The 20,591-nt window shown below is 46.8% G+C and overlaps 5 protein-coding genes across 10 annotated transcripts in view; 3 read left to right on the forward strand and 2 right to left on the reverse strand.

The window, feature by feature from the left end:
- The window catches only part of ripor2 (RHO family interacting cell polarization regulator 2), a 41,356-nt gene extending 35,098 nt beyond the window's left edge, over nt 1–6,258 (forward strand). For 2 of the 6 annotated variants that reach the window (XM_058046317.1, XM_058046318.1), the window contains exons 11-23: nt 23–171; nt 451–580; nt 739–885; nt 1,053–1,748; nt 1,819–2,012; nt 2,112–2,274; nt 2,350–2,482; nt 3,474–3,635; nt 3,712–3,882; nt 3,970–4,172; nt 4,244–4,327; nt 4,452–4,542; nt 4,661–6,256. In XM_058046317.1, the coding sequence (XP_057902300.1) occupies nt 23–171; nt 451–580; nt 739–885; nt 1,053–1,748; nt 1,819–2,012; nt 2,112–2,274; nt 2,350–2,482; nt 3,474–3,635; nt 3,712–3,882; nt 3,970–4,172; nt 4,244–4,327; nt 4,452–4,542; nt 4,661–4,761 (2,424 nt within the window). In that variant the 3' untranslated portion in view covers nt 4,762–6,256. Of the gene's footprint in view, nt 1–22; nt 172–450; nt 581–738; nt 886–1,052; nt 1,749–1,818; nt 2,013–2,111; nt 2,275–2,349; nt 2,483–3,473; nt 3,636–3,711; nt 3,883–3,969; nt 4,173–4,243; nt 4,328–4,451; nt 4,543–4,660 lie in introns of all 6 variants that reach the window. The other 4 variants (XM_058046316.1, XM_058046321.1, XM_058046319.1 and 1 more) reach the window with 4 other exon arrangements.
- A 472-nt stretch (nt 6,259–6,730) lies between these two features.
- gmnn (geminin DNA replication inhibitor) lies at nt 6,731–9,173 on the reverse strand. Its single transcript, XM_058047051.1, has 7 exons — nt 9,094–9,173; nt 8,737–8,822; nt 8,235–8,336; nt 8,021–8,174; nt 7,873–7,955; nt 7,372–7,482; nt 6,731–7,111 (listed from the first exon to the last, which is right to left on the reverse strand). The coding sequence occupies exons 2-7, from the start codon at nt 8,806–8,808 to the stop codon at nt 7,016–7,018; spliced, it is 618 nt and encodes a 205-aa protein (XP_057903034.1). The 5' UTR covers nt 8,809–8,822; nt 9,094–9,173; the 3' UTR covers nt 6,731–7,015.
- A 50-nt stretch (nt 9,174–9,223) lies between these two features.
- c14h6orf62 (chromosome 14 C6orf62 homolog) lies at nt 9,224–12,907 on the forward strand. The gene is made up of 5 exons (XM_058047050.1): nt 9,224–10,653; nt 10,725–10,901; nt 10,999–11,124; nt 11,394–11,528; nt 11,901–12,907. Exons 1-5 carry the CDS (start codon nt 10,525–10,527, stop codon nt 12,024–12,026), a joined length of 693 nt encoding a protein of 230 aa, XP_057903033.1. The 5' UTR covers nt 9,224–10,524; the 3' UTR covers nt 12,027–12,907.
- Nucleotides 12,908–12,915: 8 nt separating this feature from the next.
- Nucleotides 12,916–13,958, reverse strand: acot13 (acyl-CoA thioesterase 13). The gene is made up of 3 exons (XM_058047052.1): nt 13,812–13,958; nt 13,501–13,685; nt 12,916–13,165 (listed from the first exon to the last, which is right to left on the reverse strand). Exons 1-3 carry the CDS (start codon nt 13,893–13,895, stop codon nt 13,006–13,008), a joined length of 429 nt encoding a protein of 142 aa, XP_057903035.1. The 5' UTR covers nt 13,896–13,958; the 3' UTR covers nt 12,916–13,005.
- A 185-nt stretch (nt 13,959–14,143) lies between these two features.
- Nucleotides 14,144–19,833, forward strand: tdp2b (tyrosyl-DNA phosphodiesterase 2b). The gene is made up of 7 exons (XM_058047049.1): nt 14,144–14,395; nt 17,808–17,932; nt 18,055–18,204; nt 18,629–18,720; nt 18,789–18,907; nt 18,973–19,143; nt 19,220–19,833. Exons 1-7 carry the CDS (start codon nt 14,264–14,266, stop codon nt 19,508–19,510), a joined length of 1,080 nt encoding a protein of 359 aa, XP_057903032.1. The 5' UTR covers nt 14,144–14,263; the 3' UTR covers nt 19,511–19,833.
- Nucleotides 19,834–20,591: the final 758 nt, after the last annotated feature.

Below are 20,591 nucleotides of genomic sequence, written 5' to 3' on the forward strand. Positions count from 1 at the left end.
GATATCCGTGGATGCCACGCAGGTGACGGAGCTCAAGGGCCTGGCCACTCACATGCTGGTGGGCAGCGTCATCTGCGAGACCAAGGAGCTGTTCACCGCCATGCCTCAGGTGGTGGCGGTGGACGTCAACGACCTCGGGACTATTAAGCTCAACCTGGAGGTCACGTGGTAGTAAGTAGAGTCCTCTTGATGCCTTCTCTTGACTTCTCGTTGCACTTGTGTAGGAATGCTGCGTCATCCAGGGATGAGTTTCCTATGTTTTGACCCTTTCACGTGGTTAACATTTCTAATAGTAAGAATAATGGAAGTTAAATGCTCCCACGAGTTACTGCTTCCAAGTGTGCGTCACTGGCGTTTTATCGCCCTCTTGTGGACAACTTGAGTCATTACTCATGAATTAACCAGTTTTGCCCTGAAACGTCATAACATAATAACCTGTTCCCCTCCCAGCCCCTTCGACGTGGAGGACCTGACGCTGTCATCGGGCAACGTGAGCAAAGCCACGGCCCTGCAGAGGCGGGTGTCCGTTTACAGCCAGGGCACGCCGGAGACCCCCACCTTCCAGGACAGCTCCTTCTTTGTGAGTCCTCGAGGGTTTTAAGGAAGTTGTTTGGCTTTGAATGTTGTAAATGTATTTAACGCGTCCCCTCAACTAACCCACACCCCCTTTCCACGAACTTTGAATGTGCATCCACGCCCCTCGCCCCCTCCTAATCCCTGCACGTGCGTCATGTAAAGAAGTGGCAGCCATATCCTGTGGAGCGCCAGCGTCTGTCCTTCCTGCAAGTGCTCAGAGACACCCTGCTTGAGAAGCTCAGGCGCACTCGCTCCTTTGGGGACCTGGCCTCATTCCGGCCTAGGCCCAAATCCAGTCTGGAGGTCTATGTGAGTGTGTGTGAGTGTGTGTGGCACGCCCTGAACCTAACATCCCAAATCCCGCTTTTGTGTGCCCACAAGACAGGAAGTCACGCCGTGCTTCTTTTACGTGTGTGGCTGCATGCATCCTCTTTGATTTTTGTCTTTTCAAACGGAATCCATCTTTCCCCTGTCAGTCGACGCTGCCAGACGACGTCTTTGAAAATGGCGGCTGCGGCACAGCCGAGTGCAAGCGCCTCTCTTTCGCCTTCTCCGACACCTCTGCGTCCACGCCCAGCCCGGCGCCCAGCGCCCACTCGCCGGCCCCGTCCAACCCCGAGATCACTGTCACTCCCCCGGAAACGGACACCTCCCCCTCCAGGCTCCTATCGACCAGAGAGGGCTCCATCGCAGAGGAAGACGAGGAGGACGGCGAAACGGGCAGCAGGGGCAGCCGGGACAGCAGGACCAGCGCCAGCCTCGCCAGCGACGAGGCGGACTCAGAATGGGAACGCACCGAGTCCCAACGCAACCGGGGCTCAGACGCTCCCTCCTTGTGCTCTGACGGGCTTCTATCAACGGTGGCGCCAGAGGACGTCTTCTTGGACCACGCGGAGGAGCTGAAGCCGGTGGAGCTGGACACGGAGGAGGGCGGCAACCTGACGCGGCAGCTGGTCAAACGGCTGACGTCCTCGGAAATGCAGAGCGGAGACGGCTTCTTGGAGGGCGCGGGAAGCCCGAGCTGGGCCGGCGAGGGAAGCGGGGCCTTCCTGGAGACGAGCCTGGAGGACGCCATCCACGAGCTGCTGATGACGCTGGAGGTGCTGACGCACCGCTGCAGGGAGCTGCAAGACCTGGAGCAGGAGGTCATGCGACTGGAGGACCTCCTGAAGGTAGAAGAACAAACGCGTCTGAGATGCGCCTCAGCGAAGAAAAGTGGCTCAATCTCGTCTTTGTGTTCAGTGTCGCCTCCCGGGTCACAGGAGTCGCTCGTCCAGCCTCAGCCTGACGGTGGAAAGCGCGTTGGAGAGCTTTGACTTCCTCAACACGTCAGACTTTGACGATGAGGACACCGGAGACGACACTGCTGCTGCCGGCGTACTCGGCATGCCGCCGCAGAGGTCGCCGCTCTTTGAAGGCGACGGGGAAAGGATCGGGTAACGTTAGCGTTCATACATTACTGTCTTTTCCAACAAACGATACCGGAATTAAAGAAAACTGCGACTTTGACATTACTACGTTCTGCTGCCCTCTAGTGGCCAGCATCCGGAAGCACGGGGCCACCTGAGTGAAGCCCTGACCGAGGACACCGGGGTGGGCAACAGCGTGGCGGGAAGCCCCCTGCCGCTCAGCACGGGCAACGAGAACCTGGACGTGGCCGTGGTCATTCACCTGCGGTACTGCAGCCGCCTCATCCAGGTACAAACGCTTCATAAACGCTAACGATGACCTCATTAACGTGCACGGGCACTAATTTGGGATCCGCAACGACAGCTGCTGACGGGAGCAACGAGCATGTGGCGGCGGCGCGGCGTTCTCCTCAAGCTGTCCACTCAGACGCAGCTTCTAGAGGAGCTCGCCGAGGTCATCGTGGACCGAGCGGGGGCGGTGCCTTCAGCAGTGGATGGTGGGTGTTTTTGTTTTCATGGAAACATTCGGACAACAGCTGATGTTTGTTGTGTCCTTTACTTGATATTATTTTTGTAGTTTGTATATTTTAGATTTTCATTTTATATTTTAGTTTATATTTTTATAGTTTACTTTTTATAGTGTAATACTTTTAATGTACATTTTTTTTATTTTACTAGCTTAGTTTTTTATTGTCTTTATTGTATTATATTTTATAATTTACTTATTATAGTGTATAGTTTTATTTATTTTTTATTTTACTGGCTTAGTTTTTTATTTTTATTGTCTTTATTTTATTATATTTTTATAGTTTACTTTTTATAGTGTAATATTTTTTATGTAATTTTTTTATTTTACTAGCTTAGATTTGTTATAGTCTTTTATGATATTTTTGACATTTTTAGTGTAATTTTTTTGTTTTAATTTTTTTATTTTACTGGCTTAGTTTTTTTTATTGTCTTTATTTTATCATATTTTTATACATTTTTATAGTTTACGTTTTATAGTGTAATATTTTTAATGTAAATGTTTTTATTTTACTGGCTTAGTTTTTTATTGTCTATTTTATTTTTTGACATTTTTATAGTTTACTTTTTATAGTGTAATATTTTTTAATGTCATTTTTTATTTACTAGTTTAGTTTTTTATTGTCTTTATTTTATTATATTTTTGACATTTTTATAGTTTACTTTTTATAGTGTAATTTATTTATTTATTTTTTATTTTTATTTTACTGGCATAGTTTTTTATTGTCTATTTTATTTTTTGACATGTTTATAGTTTACTTTTTATAGTGTAATATTTTTATTGTCATTTTTTCCATTTTACTGGCTTAGTTTTTTTATTGTCTTTATTTTTATTATATGTTTGACATCTTTATAGTTTACTTTTTATAGTTTTTTTGTCATTGTCTTATTTTATTTAATTTTTGTAACATTTTACATGAGGAGAGAATTCCTCCAAGTGATGTTTTGTGGTGTCCATGTCAGTCCTGCCGGACCTTGCAGAGCGGGAGGCTCTGATGTCTTTGTGGTCCGAGTGCAGCGGTTCCTCCGGGTTCTTCCACGCGGCCGTGGACCGGGTGTTGACGCACATGAAGCGGCGCTACGCTGACACGCTGCAGGAGACACACCCCCTCGGTCTTGACGCAGGTTTGTGTTTGTGTTTGTGTCCTCCAACTGGAATGCGAGACGTACAGCATGTGACGGCGCTCTCCCTGCTCTGCAGTCATATCCTTGGTGGTGGGCGACATGGCGGACCGCAGCGACCCGGCCGGGTCCGACAGTCCCGCCGCCGCTCTCTGTCAGGACGTCATCACCATCTTTCAGTTCCACAGATACGTGGTAGAACATGAAGTCGGAGACATGGAGACGCACCTGCTGCACCTGGCCGGCGAGGGTAAGGACCCGCCTCCATGTTAGTCTCCGAAGGCGACAATCCATGCTGGAAGCCGTCCTCCTGAGTACAACGACTTCTTATGTTCAGACATGTTTGCGGAGGTCCTGTGCAGCGCCGACGCCTCCCAGTGTGTGTCGGCGCTGGAGGAGACGCCGCCGTGCTTCCTGTGGCCTCAAAGCAGCACCTTGAGGACGGTGGCCTCGCTGCTCACCGCTGAGGACCCCCGTCTCAACAAGGCGGCGTCCGACTACCTCGCCTCCGCCACGCCGCACGGACACTTCAGGAACAAAGTGAGTCGCCCAGACGCTTAAAGATGTTTTTTTTCCTGTCGTGAGACGTCACCGTGTGTCCGTGACCGCAGGCGGTGGAGTTCTACACTCAGGCGCTGTCGGAGGCCGGCGTTCAGAGTCAGAGGGCGGCGTGTGCGGCGCTCAGCTGCCTGCAGGTCAGCGCTAACGTTTATGACATCATAGAGACCCCCGCTTCGTGTTTTCATGTCTTATTGGAGTCGGTGCAGGTGTACCTAATGTTGTGGCCTGGGAGTGTATTTGATGAACGTGTGTGTGTAGGCGGTGGAGAGCATCCGAGCCGTGGTGGCGCTGTGTGATTCTGCCGATGAGGAGCTGCGGCACGTCGCCATAGAAACGCTGCTCACGTTTGGTGAGTGGTTCTTGCTTCCTGGGTCAACAGAAATGTTACATTTTATTTTATTTTTATATTTTAGTTTATGTATTGACTAACAAAAATATGCGCACGCGTGTGTGTGTGTTTTTGGCAGGTGAGGAGGGGCGCCTGGCCTACGAGCAGCTGGACACCGTCCCGGGCGAAATGGTCCGTTTGGGCGCCCGGCGAGGGAACGCCATCACCACCACCTTCTGAGCCACACAACCAACCTGCTAGCGGTCTCACTGTCGCCCCCAAGGGAACACACACACACACACACGGTCATTTTTTGGGGTTGTAATTGGAGAGCACACAGAGGAGATCACACCCTCCCCCCCTTGGACACCCCCCTTGCACTCCCTTCACTTCATGAACGTTTTTACTGTGAAAGCTTCACTTCTTTTTGTGCACGCTTCTTTTTGCACTTGTACATACACGGCCTGTCATGTGCTGCTTTGTTCCGTGACCTCTATTCGAGTTCTAGAATGTTCCAGGATGGTGTTTGGGAATTGTGCGCGTCACGTTTGAGGACGAAGCAAGGCACTCTTTGCATCTTCTTAAACGTGCACTTTTTCAAGTGCAATTCTGTACGTACGCCAAGTATGTGATCAACGTGACCTGGCAGGGTTTCTCACAGGAACGACACGGGGGGGGAAGTGCGTGCGCGCTTTTATTTTATTTTATTTTTTTACATTGACCGTCCTAAAAGAGGCGTGGCTTCAGTGTTTTGTTTAGTTTTTTTAATTTTCGAGCACAATTGAGAAGGGGGATGTTCTTCTTTCCACACTTGGCATTCTAAAATTCTCAACTTTTTATTCGTACTACTGAGTCACATCTTATTTATTATTCACAGCATTCTAATATTCTCCTGCGTTGTTCTGTATAAACCGCAGAGGACTTTATGTATATGGATTGTATATTTATGTTCCCAGCTGGTTTATTTTATTTTACATATTAAAAAAACGGCCTCCGTTATGTGATGTCACTCATGCTTAACTTTGATTTGGAAAATGATAGATTTATTTTGGAGAAAGATTGAGAAAGCAAATATTTATATTCCCTGGATTGAGTAATTATTATTTACGTAACATGACTTCAGAAAACGTCTTAGAACCAAAGGCAAAGCATTTTATTGAGAAGGTGAATGTATTTTTCCATATTTTGGCCAGAATACAACGACAGCCTTTCAAAGCACAACTAAAATGACCCGCTCTGTGCTTCAAAAGCCATATGAAGTCAAAGCAAGTCACTTTTATGAAATGTACATCTCCGCCCCCTCCCCCCTCCTTTTGTATAACCTGTTGTGACTAAATGCTTTTTGGCAAATATGGTCCACATTTAACATTTTATTTCTCCCAGGATGTGGGGAAAAAAGTATTCTTGTATACGTGAGCTACTTCATTTTTCTTTTTATATATTTGAAATAACTTGCAGTTGATCCGTGTTATGGAAAGCATTGTTGAGCTCCACACGTCTAATGATTTCAAGCATTTTTAATTGGATCCGGTATTTGCTCTGCTTATTTGAAAACTTGCAATAAAGTTTATTTTTGCATAAACGCAAAACTCTGGAGAATTTTGTGCAGGAATTTACGTTTAATTGTTGGATCTTGGAGATTCTAAGAGCTTCAAATCGCAATGAAGAAATGAGTGAGATCGCAAGTTAATGCAAACGAGCACAAAGGCGAAATAGGCCATCAGCTGATCAAACGTTTCAGGGCACAGTCTTAGCAAAATGTGAATTGTCAGACCTTTTGATTGCTTCTCTTCGGGGGCAGTGGGTTTTTTGAGCTGCATGAGCAAGGCCTCTCCCAGCATTCATTGCTGCCGAGGCTAGACGCCATTTCAAAACATCTTCAAATATCCTGAGGGTTACGGAACAAAAAGAGTCAAGTGGTTGACCCATAAAATCTCACATTTTTATCTTGACATCCTAGTAAGAACCCATCGCTCCATAATTCCATCACCTTCAAGGTTTTTAAACTATGAACGAGGGGTTACTGAAATGACTTTCCCTGCCAACTACATTGAGTAACACTTTGGGAAGTTATTGAAAGAAACCCTCAAGAATTGTTGTAAAAGTGTTTATTTTAAAACCACAATATGTACATCAGTTTCAGTGAAGGAAAAAAAGCTTATGGTTGAGTCAAATTCTTATAGAAAGCGGGGAGTGTCTTAACCATTTCTTTAAATTAAAAAAAAACAACCTGTAAACATCCATTTTTGTTGCAACATTAATAACCCAGGTGACAATTTAGTCAAGATGAAAGCTCATTCGGGAGCATGCACGGCCCTCTACAGCGTTCCACTTTCATTAGCCAAGTCCACGGTGGGGTCATAAATAACTGTCCAAAGCCTTCCTTTACATTCAAAACTTGTAGCAGCTTCCAAAAAGAGTCAAGTACCCCTTCAATGAGGTCTGTTAATCCTGCTCCTGGTCTGAAGTTTGTTCCTCTTCCGCCTCACTGCAGTCACTCTTCGATCACATCATCCTCATCTTCATCTTCTTGATCAAGGGCGAGCCCCCTCATTTCCTCCAGGCTGTTGGGACTCTTCCCAGTCAGCCTCTGCAGGGAGAACAAAGCAGCTCGTCACTTGTTTGCGGGTATAACAGCTAATACCAGGAGGGCTCATGATGCCATAACACCATCTAGCCATTTCTGCTGTGAAGAAGATTGAAAGGCATATTTCCCGTTCCTGTGTTTACCCCCCCATTTTTGGTGACAAATTGTCCATTAAGAGTACTTTCAGCACATGCTTTGCGTCATGAGCACTTTAAACTGGCCAAATTTGGGACGACATCTACACAACCATGAACCTTTTGTACCTCAATCATGTCAGCCATGTACTGAACGTGCTCAGCCAGCTCCTGCAGTTCGTCATTCTCATCCTTCAGCCGAGTTATCTGCTCATCTTTGGCCTCAATATCCTTGTGCAACTATAAACAAAATTAGGTACAGTTATAGTTTTCTGCCCAAATTCTGCTGCTCAGTTTTAATTTTACCAGCATAGTGTCCCTTCTTTTGTTTGTTAAGAGCAAAACATTTCTACAAAATCCCCAAACTAATACCCATGCTTGATAAGACCTAGCATGCGCTGCTAAACCAGGCTAACACATCTAGCTTTCATTCATACTCCATAAGAGTATTTTTTCCGACAACTTAGTCGGTGTCAACATTTAGTTTGTAACGAAGACATTCCAGTTACGTTGTCAATCTCAGCCAGATCACAAATTTAGTAGATTCCGTTAACATGGAATTCAGTTTACAAAAAAGAAAGACAGGGACAAAACCATGGGAACAGCTTACAGCTTCTCCGCTCAACTCACCTTCTCGTTCTCTTGTAGAACACTGAACAAAGCCTTGCGACGCTCCTCTGCCACCTCTTTCCAGTAGGCGGGAGGTGGAGTTTCTGGAAAACCACCACCGATTAAAACAAGGAAGTTAGACAAAAGGTTCATAGTCATGGCCGCTCACCTTTCACCATGAGCTCGTACGCATCGCTGGCACAGTCGTCATTTAATGTGGAAGCGGCTTCAGTCTGTGTCGATTTCACCTCCACCTTCACCCTCTTCAAGCCTCGGCTTTGCTCCGCGCTCCACTGTTTGCGCTTGGGGATGCTCTTTGCAGCCTTAAACAAAACTAAATGAGAAAGCCCTACAATAACAACAACGCTTCCAGGCGGCCTTACCTGGCTCGTCTTTGCCAACTGCGTGTTGACGGCCACGGGTTGGAGGACCTGAGCAATCGGTCTGGAGGAGCCCATCGTCTTTGGGGATTGGGAGAAAAAGTTCTGTGGACAAAGTTAAAAGAGAAACTGTCACCATGACAATGTGCACAACAACAGCTTGGTAACAAGACCATTGGTAGACAACCTGGGAAATGAGCCATCATGTTCCATTACACTTTAAACTCACCAAGACAAAGAGCCTCACTCCAGTCATACCTTCTATGTAACCCCCCCACACACCACACACCATAAGGTGCTGAACACCAATGCAAAAAATAACGTTTACAGCAGTGACGCCATTTTGAAAAATGGCTTCATAGAGAACAGGTGTTCCTAATAAGTAGTTTTAAAACATTACTATTCAATTCTTAACACTAAAAATACGCGGTTTTTGTCCTAACTCAAGCCCACGAGTCAAGTTTGACGAGTCTATATATATATATATATATATATCTTTACTCACCTTTACGCTAACTTTTGCGTTTTCATTGGACCTCGCTGTGACATGTTGTCTCACTTTTCCACCGAAACTCATTTTCCTTCACAAGCCTGGTGATTGAAAAACGAAAAAATAATGCCCGTAAACGGCTTCGTCCAGTTCCATCTTTGTAAATGATGCGTCAATGGCATCGGAATATAAACAGACATGAGTAACTAGCTAGCAAACTGGCGCTTTGGCCTAGCTACAGTAGTGCGGGGTTTAATGAACAAACAAAGGTTACCACAAGCTAATTAGAGCCAATAGATGTGTCTTATTACTGATCACGTTAAAAAAAAACAACTGTAGACTATTTTGATTATCTCCTTTTAGTCGACTTACCGGTTATAAACGATAGCAGACGACACTGGCGTTTGAACAAGTCATTCACAACGGCTCCCGCCACTCACTTTAAATACGCCCATTACGGTCACGTGATTGCATTTCCCCGCCTCCTCTTGTGGTCACGGGTCATACTCACGTCATGTTCATCTTCCTCTTGGTCGGCCATTTTGGACAAGCGAGCTTGTTGTTTTGTGTGTGTTCGCCATTATTAGCTGCTCCTCGCAAACAACAAAACGCACAGAACGCGAAGGGGGACAAAAAACGTTGGACGACAACGCCGTGAAGTGAATAATGGGCCCGCCGCCGGGAGACAGATCACGCCGCTCGTCGACTGAAAGAACGGGGGACTCCAGCTGGATTGTCGATTTATCTTGACATGGCATGCGACAGGGCGAGCTTGTGACGACGGAGGAGATCACCGAAACTTCCAGAAGTTGAGAGAAAAGATTAAGGGGATTCATTTTGTTTTGCTTTGTCGGATCGGTTGTTGATAACCAGGCAGAAATTGTGCTCACCGAGTTGCTGACGACGAGCGAATCTAGCTAAAATGTTGAGCTCAGGCGCGGCTAGTTAGCTTAGCTTATCATAGCCTACGGGTGTTAGCATCACACTAAAAAGTCACGCTGGGCTTGGGCGAGGAGAATGTGAAAAGAAAATGAAAGAAGAAATGTAAACGACAGCGGGTCCTCACTCTCACACGGACGCCCCCGGTCGAGCCAACAACCTGGAAGATAAGATGTAGCTTTTTGTCGCTGACTACTGTCGGAAGTGTGAAAAGGTTAGCTTGCTAGCTCGGCCTAGCTAGTGTGCTAAAAATACAACATGACAACCAGCAGCAGGCTGTGTGCCAAATGAGGGCCAGGGAAATGTTCAGTTGCTTTGGCACCAAGCCGCCTTCCATATTACCCAGTGCCAACATCTGGCAACCTGCTCGTCTGTCTCTAACGGAGAAGTACATATTCAGCCATGGATGAGGGACTTTGAGACGACCCAAATATTAGCCTTGTAGTCCTCAATTTCACTAGCTATGGGTCTCTGTTGGTAATTTCGGCCCTATCTTCCACGGGGAACTAGTCAAGCCACACTTTGGGTTGCTCGTTTACTTCCGAACCTGGTGATGGCAGGTTAATGTTAAGCTTATTTGGCTTTAAAAGCAACATGGATTTGTGAACAACTAACCCAAGGAGATGTAGTCTTCATCTACTCCCCCTCCTTCCAACACTGCCCTTTTGTTGCAAAAAAAATGACTTAGTTCTGCATTTGATGAGCTTTTCAGTTTGTAGTTAGTGTCTGTCTCACAGAGTTGTGTTGTTACTGCAGAGGCTAGCAAGCTCTCCGTCGTCTAATTACACACACGCACACAAAATAAAGTAGAGCGGGTGGTCAGACGTATTCTACACAAGACGCTGTTGTCATCACAGTCCAACTATGGGGGATCCGACCTCACGGAGAAACCAAACAAGAAATCGGCTGCGCGCTCAGCTGCGGAAGAAAAGGGAATCTTTGGCCGATCAGTTCGACTTCAAGATTTATATAGCCTTTGTTTTTAAGGAAAAGGTTTGTCTCTACTAGCATCACACTCACTCCCAGTAACCTGTATAAATAATCACTCATCTTTGTTTTGATAGAAAAAGAAGTCGGCCCTCTTCGAGGTCGCTGAAGTGGTGCCGGTGATGACCAACAACTACGAGGAGAACATTCTTCGAGGAGTGCGGGATTCTAGCTACTCCCTGGAGAGTTCCATAGAGCTTCTGCAGAAGGATGTGGTGCAACTCCACGCCCCCCGATACCAGTCCATGCGAAGGGTAGGCGGCAGGTCTTGGACTGCCTGGAGAGCGCTTTGTGGCGACGGTGGCTTAATGCACCGCTGTGTTCCCCCCCTCCCCCACCATTCGCCTGCAGGATGTGATAGGCTGCACGCAGGAGATGGACTTCATCCTTTGGCCACGCAACGACATCGAGAAGATTGTCTGTCTGCTCTTCTCCAGATGGAAGGGCGCTGATGACGAACCCTTCAGGCCTGTTCAGGTAAAGGTTTCCAAGAGAGACAACGTTAGGTACACTTTGGGTCTGCAAGAATATAGTCACAATTTAAACTATTAAGAGGAAAAACACTTTTTTTTTCCAAGAAACAAGTCAAAATATCACAATGAAACAAGTGCCATTTTACAAAGTTTTTTTTCGTTAAAAAATTTTTTTTTTCAAAATTGTATTGCAAGTGAGTGGGTTGTGCAGGTGTACCTTAAGTCGTGTATGCGAGTATGACTGCCTCTAATGCTGTCATTTTACGCCCGCAGGCCAAGTTTGAATTTCACCATGGCGATTACGAGAAGCAGTGCTTGCACGCCCTGGCTCGTAAAGACAAGGCTGGAATGGTCATGAACAACCCCACCCAGTCTGTGTTCCTCTTCATGGATCGACACCACCTACAGGTGAGGATGAAAACGTTGACTAATGTAGTGTCCTACGGGTGTAACGGAACGCAGTAAACACGCTTTGGTATGCAGCTCTGTATTCGGGTTACGATTGAGTGAACAAAATGTGCTTTGGTTTTGCGTAAACGACAAAAGCAAAGCGTTTCCAAACAGGAGCCTGATGGAAGTGGCTTTTCTAGCTCTGGCTTCTCCTCGGCATTATCGTTAGCCATGACTAAAAATGTGTACTACATGGGGTATCGGCATGCCTCTGTATTGTAGCGAAAAATGTGATTCATGAATATGTGTACCGTTACACCCTAATAGTGCATGGTCATGGTCGTCATGGTCACCCTTGCAAAGCACCAACTGTCTCATTGATTGCCACAGACTCCTAAAACCAAGGCCACAGTGTTCAAGTTGTGCAGCCTGTGCCTGTACCTGCCCCAGGACCAGCTCACCTGCTGGGGTGTGGGAGACATCGAGGATCACCTCCGACCTTACATGCCCGACTAAGGCCTCCCGTGTGGCGAGGGGGAGTGGCAGAGCCCTTGGCAAACCCTCCCTGCCTTCCTCCCTGCTTTCAGAAGCACTCTTCCTCACCTGTTAAAAGATTGAACTTGTGCTTGGATCTTTTTATTTTGGTTACCTTCTCCTCATTCTCCCCTCCCTTGTTGTTCCCTCCTCCTTCTCTGCCATGTTTGGATTGACCCCTCCCTCCTTTTATTGTTCAGTTTGACCCCTCCCTTCATCCCCCTTCAACATCCATTTGTTATTTTCCGTGAACCTGCACGAACATTGATTTGGAGTGTTTCTTCTCAGCAGCAGCAGCAGGCTTCATTGTCCATGGCAGGAACTCTTTGTTGCATCCAAACAGGAAACACAATGGTGGACGTGTTCTTTACCCTTGTTGTCACAAGGGAAGAGTGTGGAGGTTTTGTTTTTGTTAGCCGTGCAGACTAGATGGGGCGGGTGGGCTTTTACTGGAACAACTTTGCACAATGTTTGACCAAGGAAGGCGTGGAAGCAGCCATGAACAATATCATCACGTCATAGCGTAGTTCTTGCTTCTTTAGTTCTCTTTGCTGGATGCAAAATGTTAACCAGAATCACTGAAGCTACTGATGTTTTCATTATTTTTGGAGATGCGGGCTGCTGGTAAAAGTCAATCACTTTTGCTTACTACTAATAATAATAACAATGTACCTAACGTTTCACTTTGATTTCACTGATAATTTGATCAAATTGGGGCTTGCTTGTCAAAGACTATGGAGTAGTGCTTTTTTTTTGTTCACTCAAGTGTGTCCAGTTGAGAAGGTTTGAAGCAAATAACTTGTTTTTCTGTTCTGATCAATACTGCTGAACATATACCAATACAGTGCAAAATCTGAACACAACACTCTTGTCCATGTCTTTTTTTATTGTTGTTACATTTGTGTGACTGGCTGACGTTAGTTAATATTTACAAGATTGTTTACTTGATGTAAGGGAGTGTTCAGCTGCTGCCGAGGTGTTTGGTGTGTCTTCCTTGCGCGATGAGCTTCCCTGTGGCCTTGTTGGTTAAATCAACAGTGGCAAAGGCCAGCGAGCGGCCTTGCTTTAGAACCTGAGCGGTAATGAGAACATCTTCCCCAACCTTGGCCGCGTTCATGTATCTGAGGGGATAACAAACATCTTTACTAGGGGTGTCACAAACTTCGCGAGATTAAATGGGACAATAAATTAATCACACAATAAATGAAAATCTCGTGTATCGACAGCCCTATTATATACTGTACTTATAGGTTAGGTCGACCTTCGGTCTCGGGCTGATACTTACACTTGGGGGCATACCTGGCCTGATACCAGACAAACCATGTGATGATCTTATCACATACTATTTAATCATGAGCTTATTATCACGTACTATTTCAAAAGACCATTTTGTTTCCATAAAATGTTCAGTTTATTACATAAATTAAAAAAACGTTCATAAACTGCACAAACTCACGTAATATTCATGTCGACGCTGACACCCGGTGCTCCCCTCTCACTGTGCATGATGGCCAGGGTGGAGATGATGTCTACCAGGGTTGCTGTCAGGCCGCCGTGCATCGTCCCTAACCGGTTGGTGTGCTCCTCTTCCACCCGCATCTGGCACACCACTTTGCCCGGCGTGGCAGCAAGGAGATCCACCTGGAAAGTAAGTGGAAAGCAAAACATGACCGCCATCGTTGGCAACAGCTAGTTAACGCCTCATCACTTCTTATGAGCAAAACTAACCCGAGAACGGCACAAATTAGCTTTAAATCACATATTCACCTTGTTCATGACTTTGTCAAAGCCTGAACATTCTGCTAAGACTCGCATCACTTGCTTTATGGTGTTTGAAGACACCGACGCCATGATAAGAAACTCTGAAAGCGCCCAATGTCAACACTACAGCGAAAGTTGTTCCGTTTCATGAAGACGTCCGGGTCGAAACCAAAACACATCCCATTTTACGTCAGTAATTACGACTGACGAACTGAAAATATAATCAAAGTTAGTTTGAAAATTAACATTTTTGTTATAGTTATACAATTATGTATAATCACAACTTTACTATAAAGCGATATAGCTAAATTGTGAAGCAGTATCCCGGAACAAAGAACCCACCCGGAAGCATTTAGCTTGTGCACACTTGCGAACATAAACAACGCGGTAACAATGCTAGCAACGGGACATTTTACCTTTTAAACAAAATACACCTTTTATAAGATACTTTTGGAAGCATGGCGACAACGTCCGACGCGGTGGATTTGGAAGACAGCCGAGCCCGCCTCTGCGAAGAGTTTGCCGGCATATCGGGGACCGATAGCGGCGTGGCTCAGTGCTACCTGGCTGACAATGAGTGGAATATGGAGGTACACAAAGAAGACAGGACGAATTACTTTTACTGTAGATGATTCTTGTTCAGGTGTTGTGTTGATGGTTTATTTGTTTTACGCATGCTCAACGAGGAATTTAACATGTTTACATCCTGCCTCATCAATTATGAGTCTCATCAATTATTGACATTGCTGCTAGCATCATTATTGTTATTAGGGCTCGAGCACTGACCAGTGCGAAAGCCCTATTGTAATCGTAATGTTTATTATTATTATTATTATTATTATTATTATTATTATTATTATTATTATTATTCTGCCGATTCGACGGCCATTTTGAGGGCCTGAACATGCCCGAAAACTCACCAAATTTTGCAAGCGCGTCAGGTCTGCCGAAAATTTCGATCTGGTGGGGGTCCCGAAAACAATGTTCCAAAATTGACTCTCTAGCGCCACCTTTTATTTTAGAAAAAATTGGCCCCCGACACCAGTTTCACCTATCGTCACGAAACTTTGTGGAGACGTCTATCGTGACAGGACGGACCAAAAAGTCTCAAGAACCCATATTGTAAAACGAACAGGAAGTCGGCCATTTTGGATGGCGCCGGCCTTTTTCGGGCCAGAAGTTGGGGTCGTATCTCGACGAACTCCTCCTAGGGGGTTTGACCGAATGAGTCCGTTGTTGCATCAACGGACACTAGACGGATGGCCGACGTTAAATTGCGAAGGATTTTGGGATATTCCGTACGATGTGGGCGTGGCACGCCCCCAAATTTTGCCCTTTTTCATCTGCCCGGGCCTTGCACGCTGAGCGTAACTGTAGACGTGAATAACTTGCCTCCACATGGTCAGATCTTCATCATACTTGGTACATGTGATCATGGCCCCGCCCCGAAGGTCCCCGTAGGTCACTTCCTGATTTCGTCGCAGCGCCACCTATTGGCGACAGGCTAAAGGCGTGTCATCTACATGAGGCCTTTTCTGGCAGGAGATTCATCAGAGGAACACCGAGGTCACAAGGTCACTGCCTGACAGCCTGGTGAAGCCTGTTGATGGACCATGATGCAGGAAAAGCGCACGTGGTGGGCGTGGCCTGGCGGCGAATGCTCAGGCCTCGCCGTTTACAAAGAAAGGGTCATCATTCGCCCGCAGAAGGTCGCATGTGCTTGAAAACTCATAAGGGGGGGCAGATTCCAGGCCTGAGGGCCCTGGTGGGGCCCCCATTTGAAACCAAGCCAAATTGACTCACTAGCGCCACCTACAAGTTTTAAAATAATTATCCCCCGCCTCCCGTTGCACGTATGGGCATGATTTTCGGAGGAGACATCACTCGTGACAGGACGCACAAAAAAGTCTCAAGAACCCATGTTCAAAAACCAACAGGAAGTCGGCCATTTTAGGTGGCGGCGGCCATTTGTGGGAGGATGTAGGGGTCGTATCTCGACGAACTCCTCCTAGGCGGTTTGACCGAATGAGTCCGTTGTAGCATCAACGGACACTAGACGGATGGCCCACGTTAAATTGCGAAGGATTTTGGGCTGCTACTTAGGATGTGGGCGTGGCACGCCACCAAACTTTTACTTTAACCTTAACTTTTACCTTATCTGGCCCTGCCTGGTGTCTGGCCTTGCCTTGAAGCAATGTACATCAAAGTCAATACACAGTTTGACTGACAGACTGATGATGTCAGTTGATGGACTGTGATGTGTGTAAAGCACATGTGGTGGGCGTGGCCACGGCGAATGGTCAGCCTTCGCCATTGACCATCGAAGGCTCATATTTTGCCCGCAGAAGGTCACAGGCTGCTGAAATCTTACACGTAAGGTCAGAATCCAGGCCTGAGCGCCCTGGTGGTGCTCCCATGTGACACCAATCTAAGTTGACACACTAGCGCCACCTAGAAGTTTCAATTCATTATCCCTCGCCACCCGTGGCACGTATCACTATGATTTTCGGTGGAGACGTCTATCATGACAGGACGCACCTAACGCTACAGAACCCATGTTCAAAACACAGCGCCACCAACTGGTGGAAATGTATATCACCTGTAACTTCCTTCCACATGGTCGGATCGTCTCCAAATTTCTTTGGGTGGGTTCGGTCACCCTCCAGTCTGTGACTGTGTGTGTACATAGACTCTATAGCGCCACAACTGGTGGAAATGTATATCAGCTGTAACTTCCTTCCACATGGTCGGATCTGCCCCAAATTTTTTCTGGTGGTTTGGGATACCCTCCGGTCTATGACTGGGTGTGTACATAGACTCTATAGCGCCACCAACTGGTGAAAATGCATATCTGCCGTAACTTCCTCCCACTTGGTCCGATCTGCCCCAATTTTTTTCTGGTGGTTTGGGGTACCCTCTGGTCTATGACTGTGTGTGTACATACACTATAGCGCCACCAACTGGTGGAAATGTATATCAGCTGTAACTTCCTTCCATATGGTCGCATCAGCCCCAAATTTTTTCTGGTGTTTCGGGGTACCCTCTGGTCTATGACTTTGTGTATACATATACTCTATAGCGCCACCAACTGGTGGAAATGTATATAGCCATAACTTCCTTCCACATGGTCGCATCGTCTCTAAATTTTTTTTGGTGGTTCGGGGTACCCTCTCGTCTATGACTGTGTGTATACATAGACTCTCTAGCGCCACCAACTGGTGGAAATGTATATAGCCGTAACTTCCTTCCACATGGTCGGATCGTCTCTAAATTTTTTTTTGGTCGATCGGGTCACCCTCCACTCTTTGAATCTGCGTGTCCATAGACTCTATAGCGCCACCAACTGGTGAAAATGTATATCTGCCGTAACTTCCTCCCACATGGTCGGATCTGCCCGAATTTTTTTCTGGCGGTTCGGGGTACCCTCTGGTCTATGACAGTGTGTGTACATACCCTATAGCGCCACCAACTGGTGGAAATGTATATCAGCCGTAACTTCCTTCCGCACGGTCGGATCGGCACCTAATTTTTTCTGGTGGTTCGGGGTACCCTCCGGTCCATTACCGTGTGGGCGCATAGACTGGATAGCGCCACCCACAGGCGGAAACGTATATCCGCCGCAAGTACCTACCGCACGGTCCGATCGTCGCAAATTTTTTTATGGCGGTTCGGGGCGCCGGACGGGACGTGACCGCGCACCCGCCTCGCCGCCGGCGTCGCCCCCTCCTGGCGGAAAATTGCAAGTGCCGTAACTCCCTTACCGCTTATCCCATCGCCGCGGTTTTTCGTACGGCGCGTCCGCGCGCCCGTCCGGACACGCGCGCGCCCCCGACCCACGCGTACCCCCGACCCACGCGTACCCCCGACCCACGCGTACCCCCGACCGCGTCGGGGTGCTCGAGCCCGCTCATCACTGCTTGCAGTTTTAATTATTATTATTTTTCCACCTGTTCTTTTGTGTAACACGCGAGTATGTGTTAATGGCTGTCCCATCCCCTGTAGAGAGCTTTAAACTCATTCTTTGAGGCTGACCTGGAGAAAGTGTTTGAGGCTGAGTGGTCTTCAGATAAGGAGTCTGAGCCTGCAACCAAAAGACAGAAAGTTGAGGGAAAAACCCCAACAGAGAGGTAAAAGCTGCACTTATACTCAAACATTGTGTCATCATAACTGGGTTGAATATCCAAGATCATTCAGCACGTGCTACTGTGTTTGTGTGAGCATTTTACTGTCATCTTGTGACCCCCCACAGCATCGACTTAACAGCAGACAGTCCCGGCTCATCATGCAAGTCCTCCGACACCGACAACGCTGGGCTGTCACTCATCTCCTGGAACGTGGACGGACTGGATATGGAGAACCTGGCGGAGCGCGCCAGGGGCTTGTGCTCCTATTTAGCCCTGTAAGACGTGTTGGTGTTATTGTTTGGATTTGATCTGCAGTGTTTCCCATACGTTGCATGTTCTCCCCCGTGCATGCGTGGGTTTTCTCCGGGTACTCCGGTTTCCTCCCACATTCCAAAAACATGCTAGGTTAATTGGCCACTCCAAATTGTCCATAGGTATGAATGTGAGTGTGAATGGTTGTTTGTCTATATGTGCCCTGTGATTGGCTGGCCACCAGTCCAGGGTGTACCCCGCCTTTCGCCCAAAGACAACTGGGATAGGCTCCAGCACCCCCACGACCCTCGTGAGGAAAAGCGGTAGAAAATGAATGAATGAATGAATGAATTTATTCATGGCGACCCATTATCATGGGACTGTCTGTGTATGTAGCCTGTCGTTGTAACACTGACATGTAAAGCCCATCTCCTCTCTCCCATATAGATACACACCTGATGTGGTCTTCCTGCAGGAGCTCATCCCGCCGTATGTGCAGTATCTGAAGAAACGGGCCGTTAGCTACCTTCTCCTTGAAGGTAGATCTCGCAGGTGGATTCAAAAGCTTGTGAAAGTGACTTCCTAAGAGCGTTTCCTCCCACACCAGGCAATGAAGATGGCTACTTTGCTGGCATGATGCTAAAGAAGGCGCGGGTCAAACTGGTAGAGAGTGAGATCGTGGCCTACCCCAGCACTCAGATGATGAGGAACCTCCTGGTGGCTCAGGTGAGCTCGCATAAACAACATTGTTTTTGTTGTCACCACGGTAACAACTCCTGCTTGTCTGTCAGGTGAGCTTCAAAGGCAGTAAACTGTGCCTGATGACGTCCCACCTGGAGAGCTGCAAGGGCCAAGGAGGCGAGCGAATGAAACAACTGGGCGAGGTGATGCGTAGGATGAGGGAGGCGCCCGACGACATCACAGTCCTTTTTGGTGGAGACACAAATCTCAGGGACGCAGAGGTTTGTCTCCTCCGCTGTTGGGGTGTAGCTAAGTTAGATTCAAAATGACTAACCGTCCCTCGCACCAACCGCCCAGGTGGCCAAGGTGGGCCTGCCCGCCGGCGTGTGTGACGTGTGGGAGCGCCTGGGTAAGCAGGAGCACTGCCGCTACACGTGGGACACCAAGGCCAACAGCAACAAGAGTGTCCCGTACATCAGCCGCTGCCGCTTTGACCGCATTTACCTGCGCCCGGCCTCCCGGGAAGGGTTGCCCCGCTGGGCCCCCGACCACATGGCCCTGGTGGGCATGGAGAAGCTGGACTGTGGCCGCTTCACCAGCGACCACTGGGGGGTCTACTGTAGCTTTACGACAACACCTCCAACATGAGCTCCAGTTTTTGCTTGTATAATTTGTATAAAAATTCAAATTTCTCATCAATTGACCTAAAACGTCAATTTTCAGTGAGACATGAAGACCTTAATAAGTTCAAGGGACTTGAAATCATCTTATTCCAACTTTTCTTGACATGATGTCTATTTTTGAAGTTGCTGTGTTACTTGCTGTGTTAAATTTTAATGAATATCAACTCAAATAAATGTGCTTTTTGTCTTTTCAGTCAAACCATGTATGGTCCATGTGATACAGCTTTTCATTATTTTGCAACCTGGATGAATAGCATGACATTCTACCAGCCCAAATAATCCCTCTCACTACAGGCGATGGAGACGGTGGCATGCGGTGAGGTTCTTGGTTGGTGAGGCTATTACAGTGAGGAACTGCATCAGGAAGTTTTCAACCACAGTAAGCATTCATCACTGCTGGTGGTAACAATGTTGATATTATGATTTGATGACCTTACTGAGTGCCAATGTGTATGTTTATGTCGTGTACTTCTGGTAAAACAAATGTCGTTTTTTTTTTTGTTTGTTTTTTTCAACTTGTTTCCAATGCACTTTTCTGGTCAAAAATACAGGGGAAACCTCACATACACTCAACAAGGGCCTGAGAAAAAAATGGCAGCAAATGCCAGTGTTTGAGGGCGGTGATATGATATGTCGTCTTTTTTTTTTCCAACTTGCTTCTAATGCACTTTTCTGGTCAAAAAAACAGGCAACCTTACACACACTCAACAGGGGCCTGAGAAGCATCCAAAAACGACAGAAAATGGTGGTTTTAGAGGGTGGTGATTTTTTAGAAAAATCATATGGGGTTAGTATGTCGTTTTTTTCTGTTTTGTTCAACTTGCTTCTAATGCACTTTTCTGGTTAAAAAAAAAAAAAAAAACAGGCGAAACCTCACACACCACTCAACAAGGCCCTGAGGGAAAAAATGGCAGCAAATGCCAGTGTTTGAGGGCGGTGATTTTTGACAAAAATGATATGTCATCTTTTTCTTTTTTTTCAACTTGCTTCGAATGCACTTTTCTGGTAAAAAAAAACAGGAAACCTTATACACACTCAACAGGGGC

Source organism: Doryrhamphus excisus, chromosome 14, assembly GCF_030265055.1.
Source record: "Doryrhamphus excisus isolate RoL2022-K1 chromosome 14, RoL_Dexc_1.0, whole genome shotgun sequence".
NCBI classification, from domain to species: Eukaryota; Metazoa; Chordata; class Actinopteri; order Syngnathiformes; family Syngnathidae; genus Doryrhamphus; species Doryrhamphus excisus.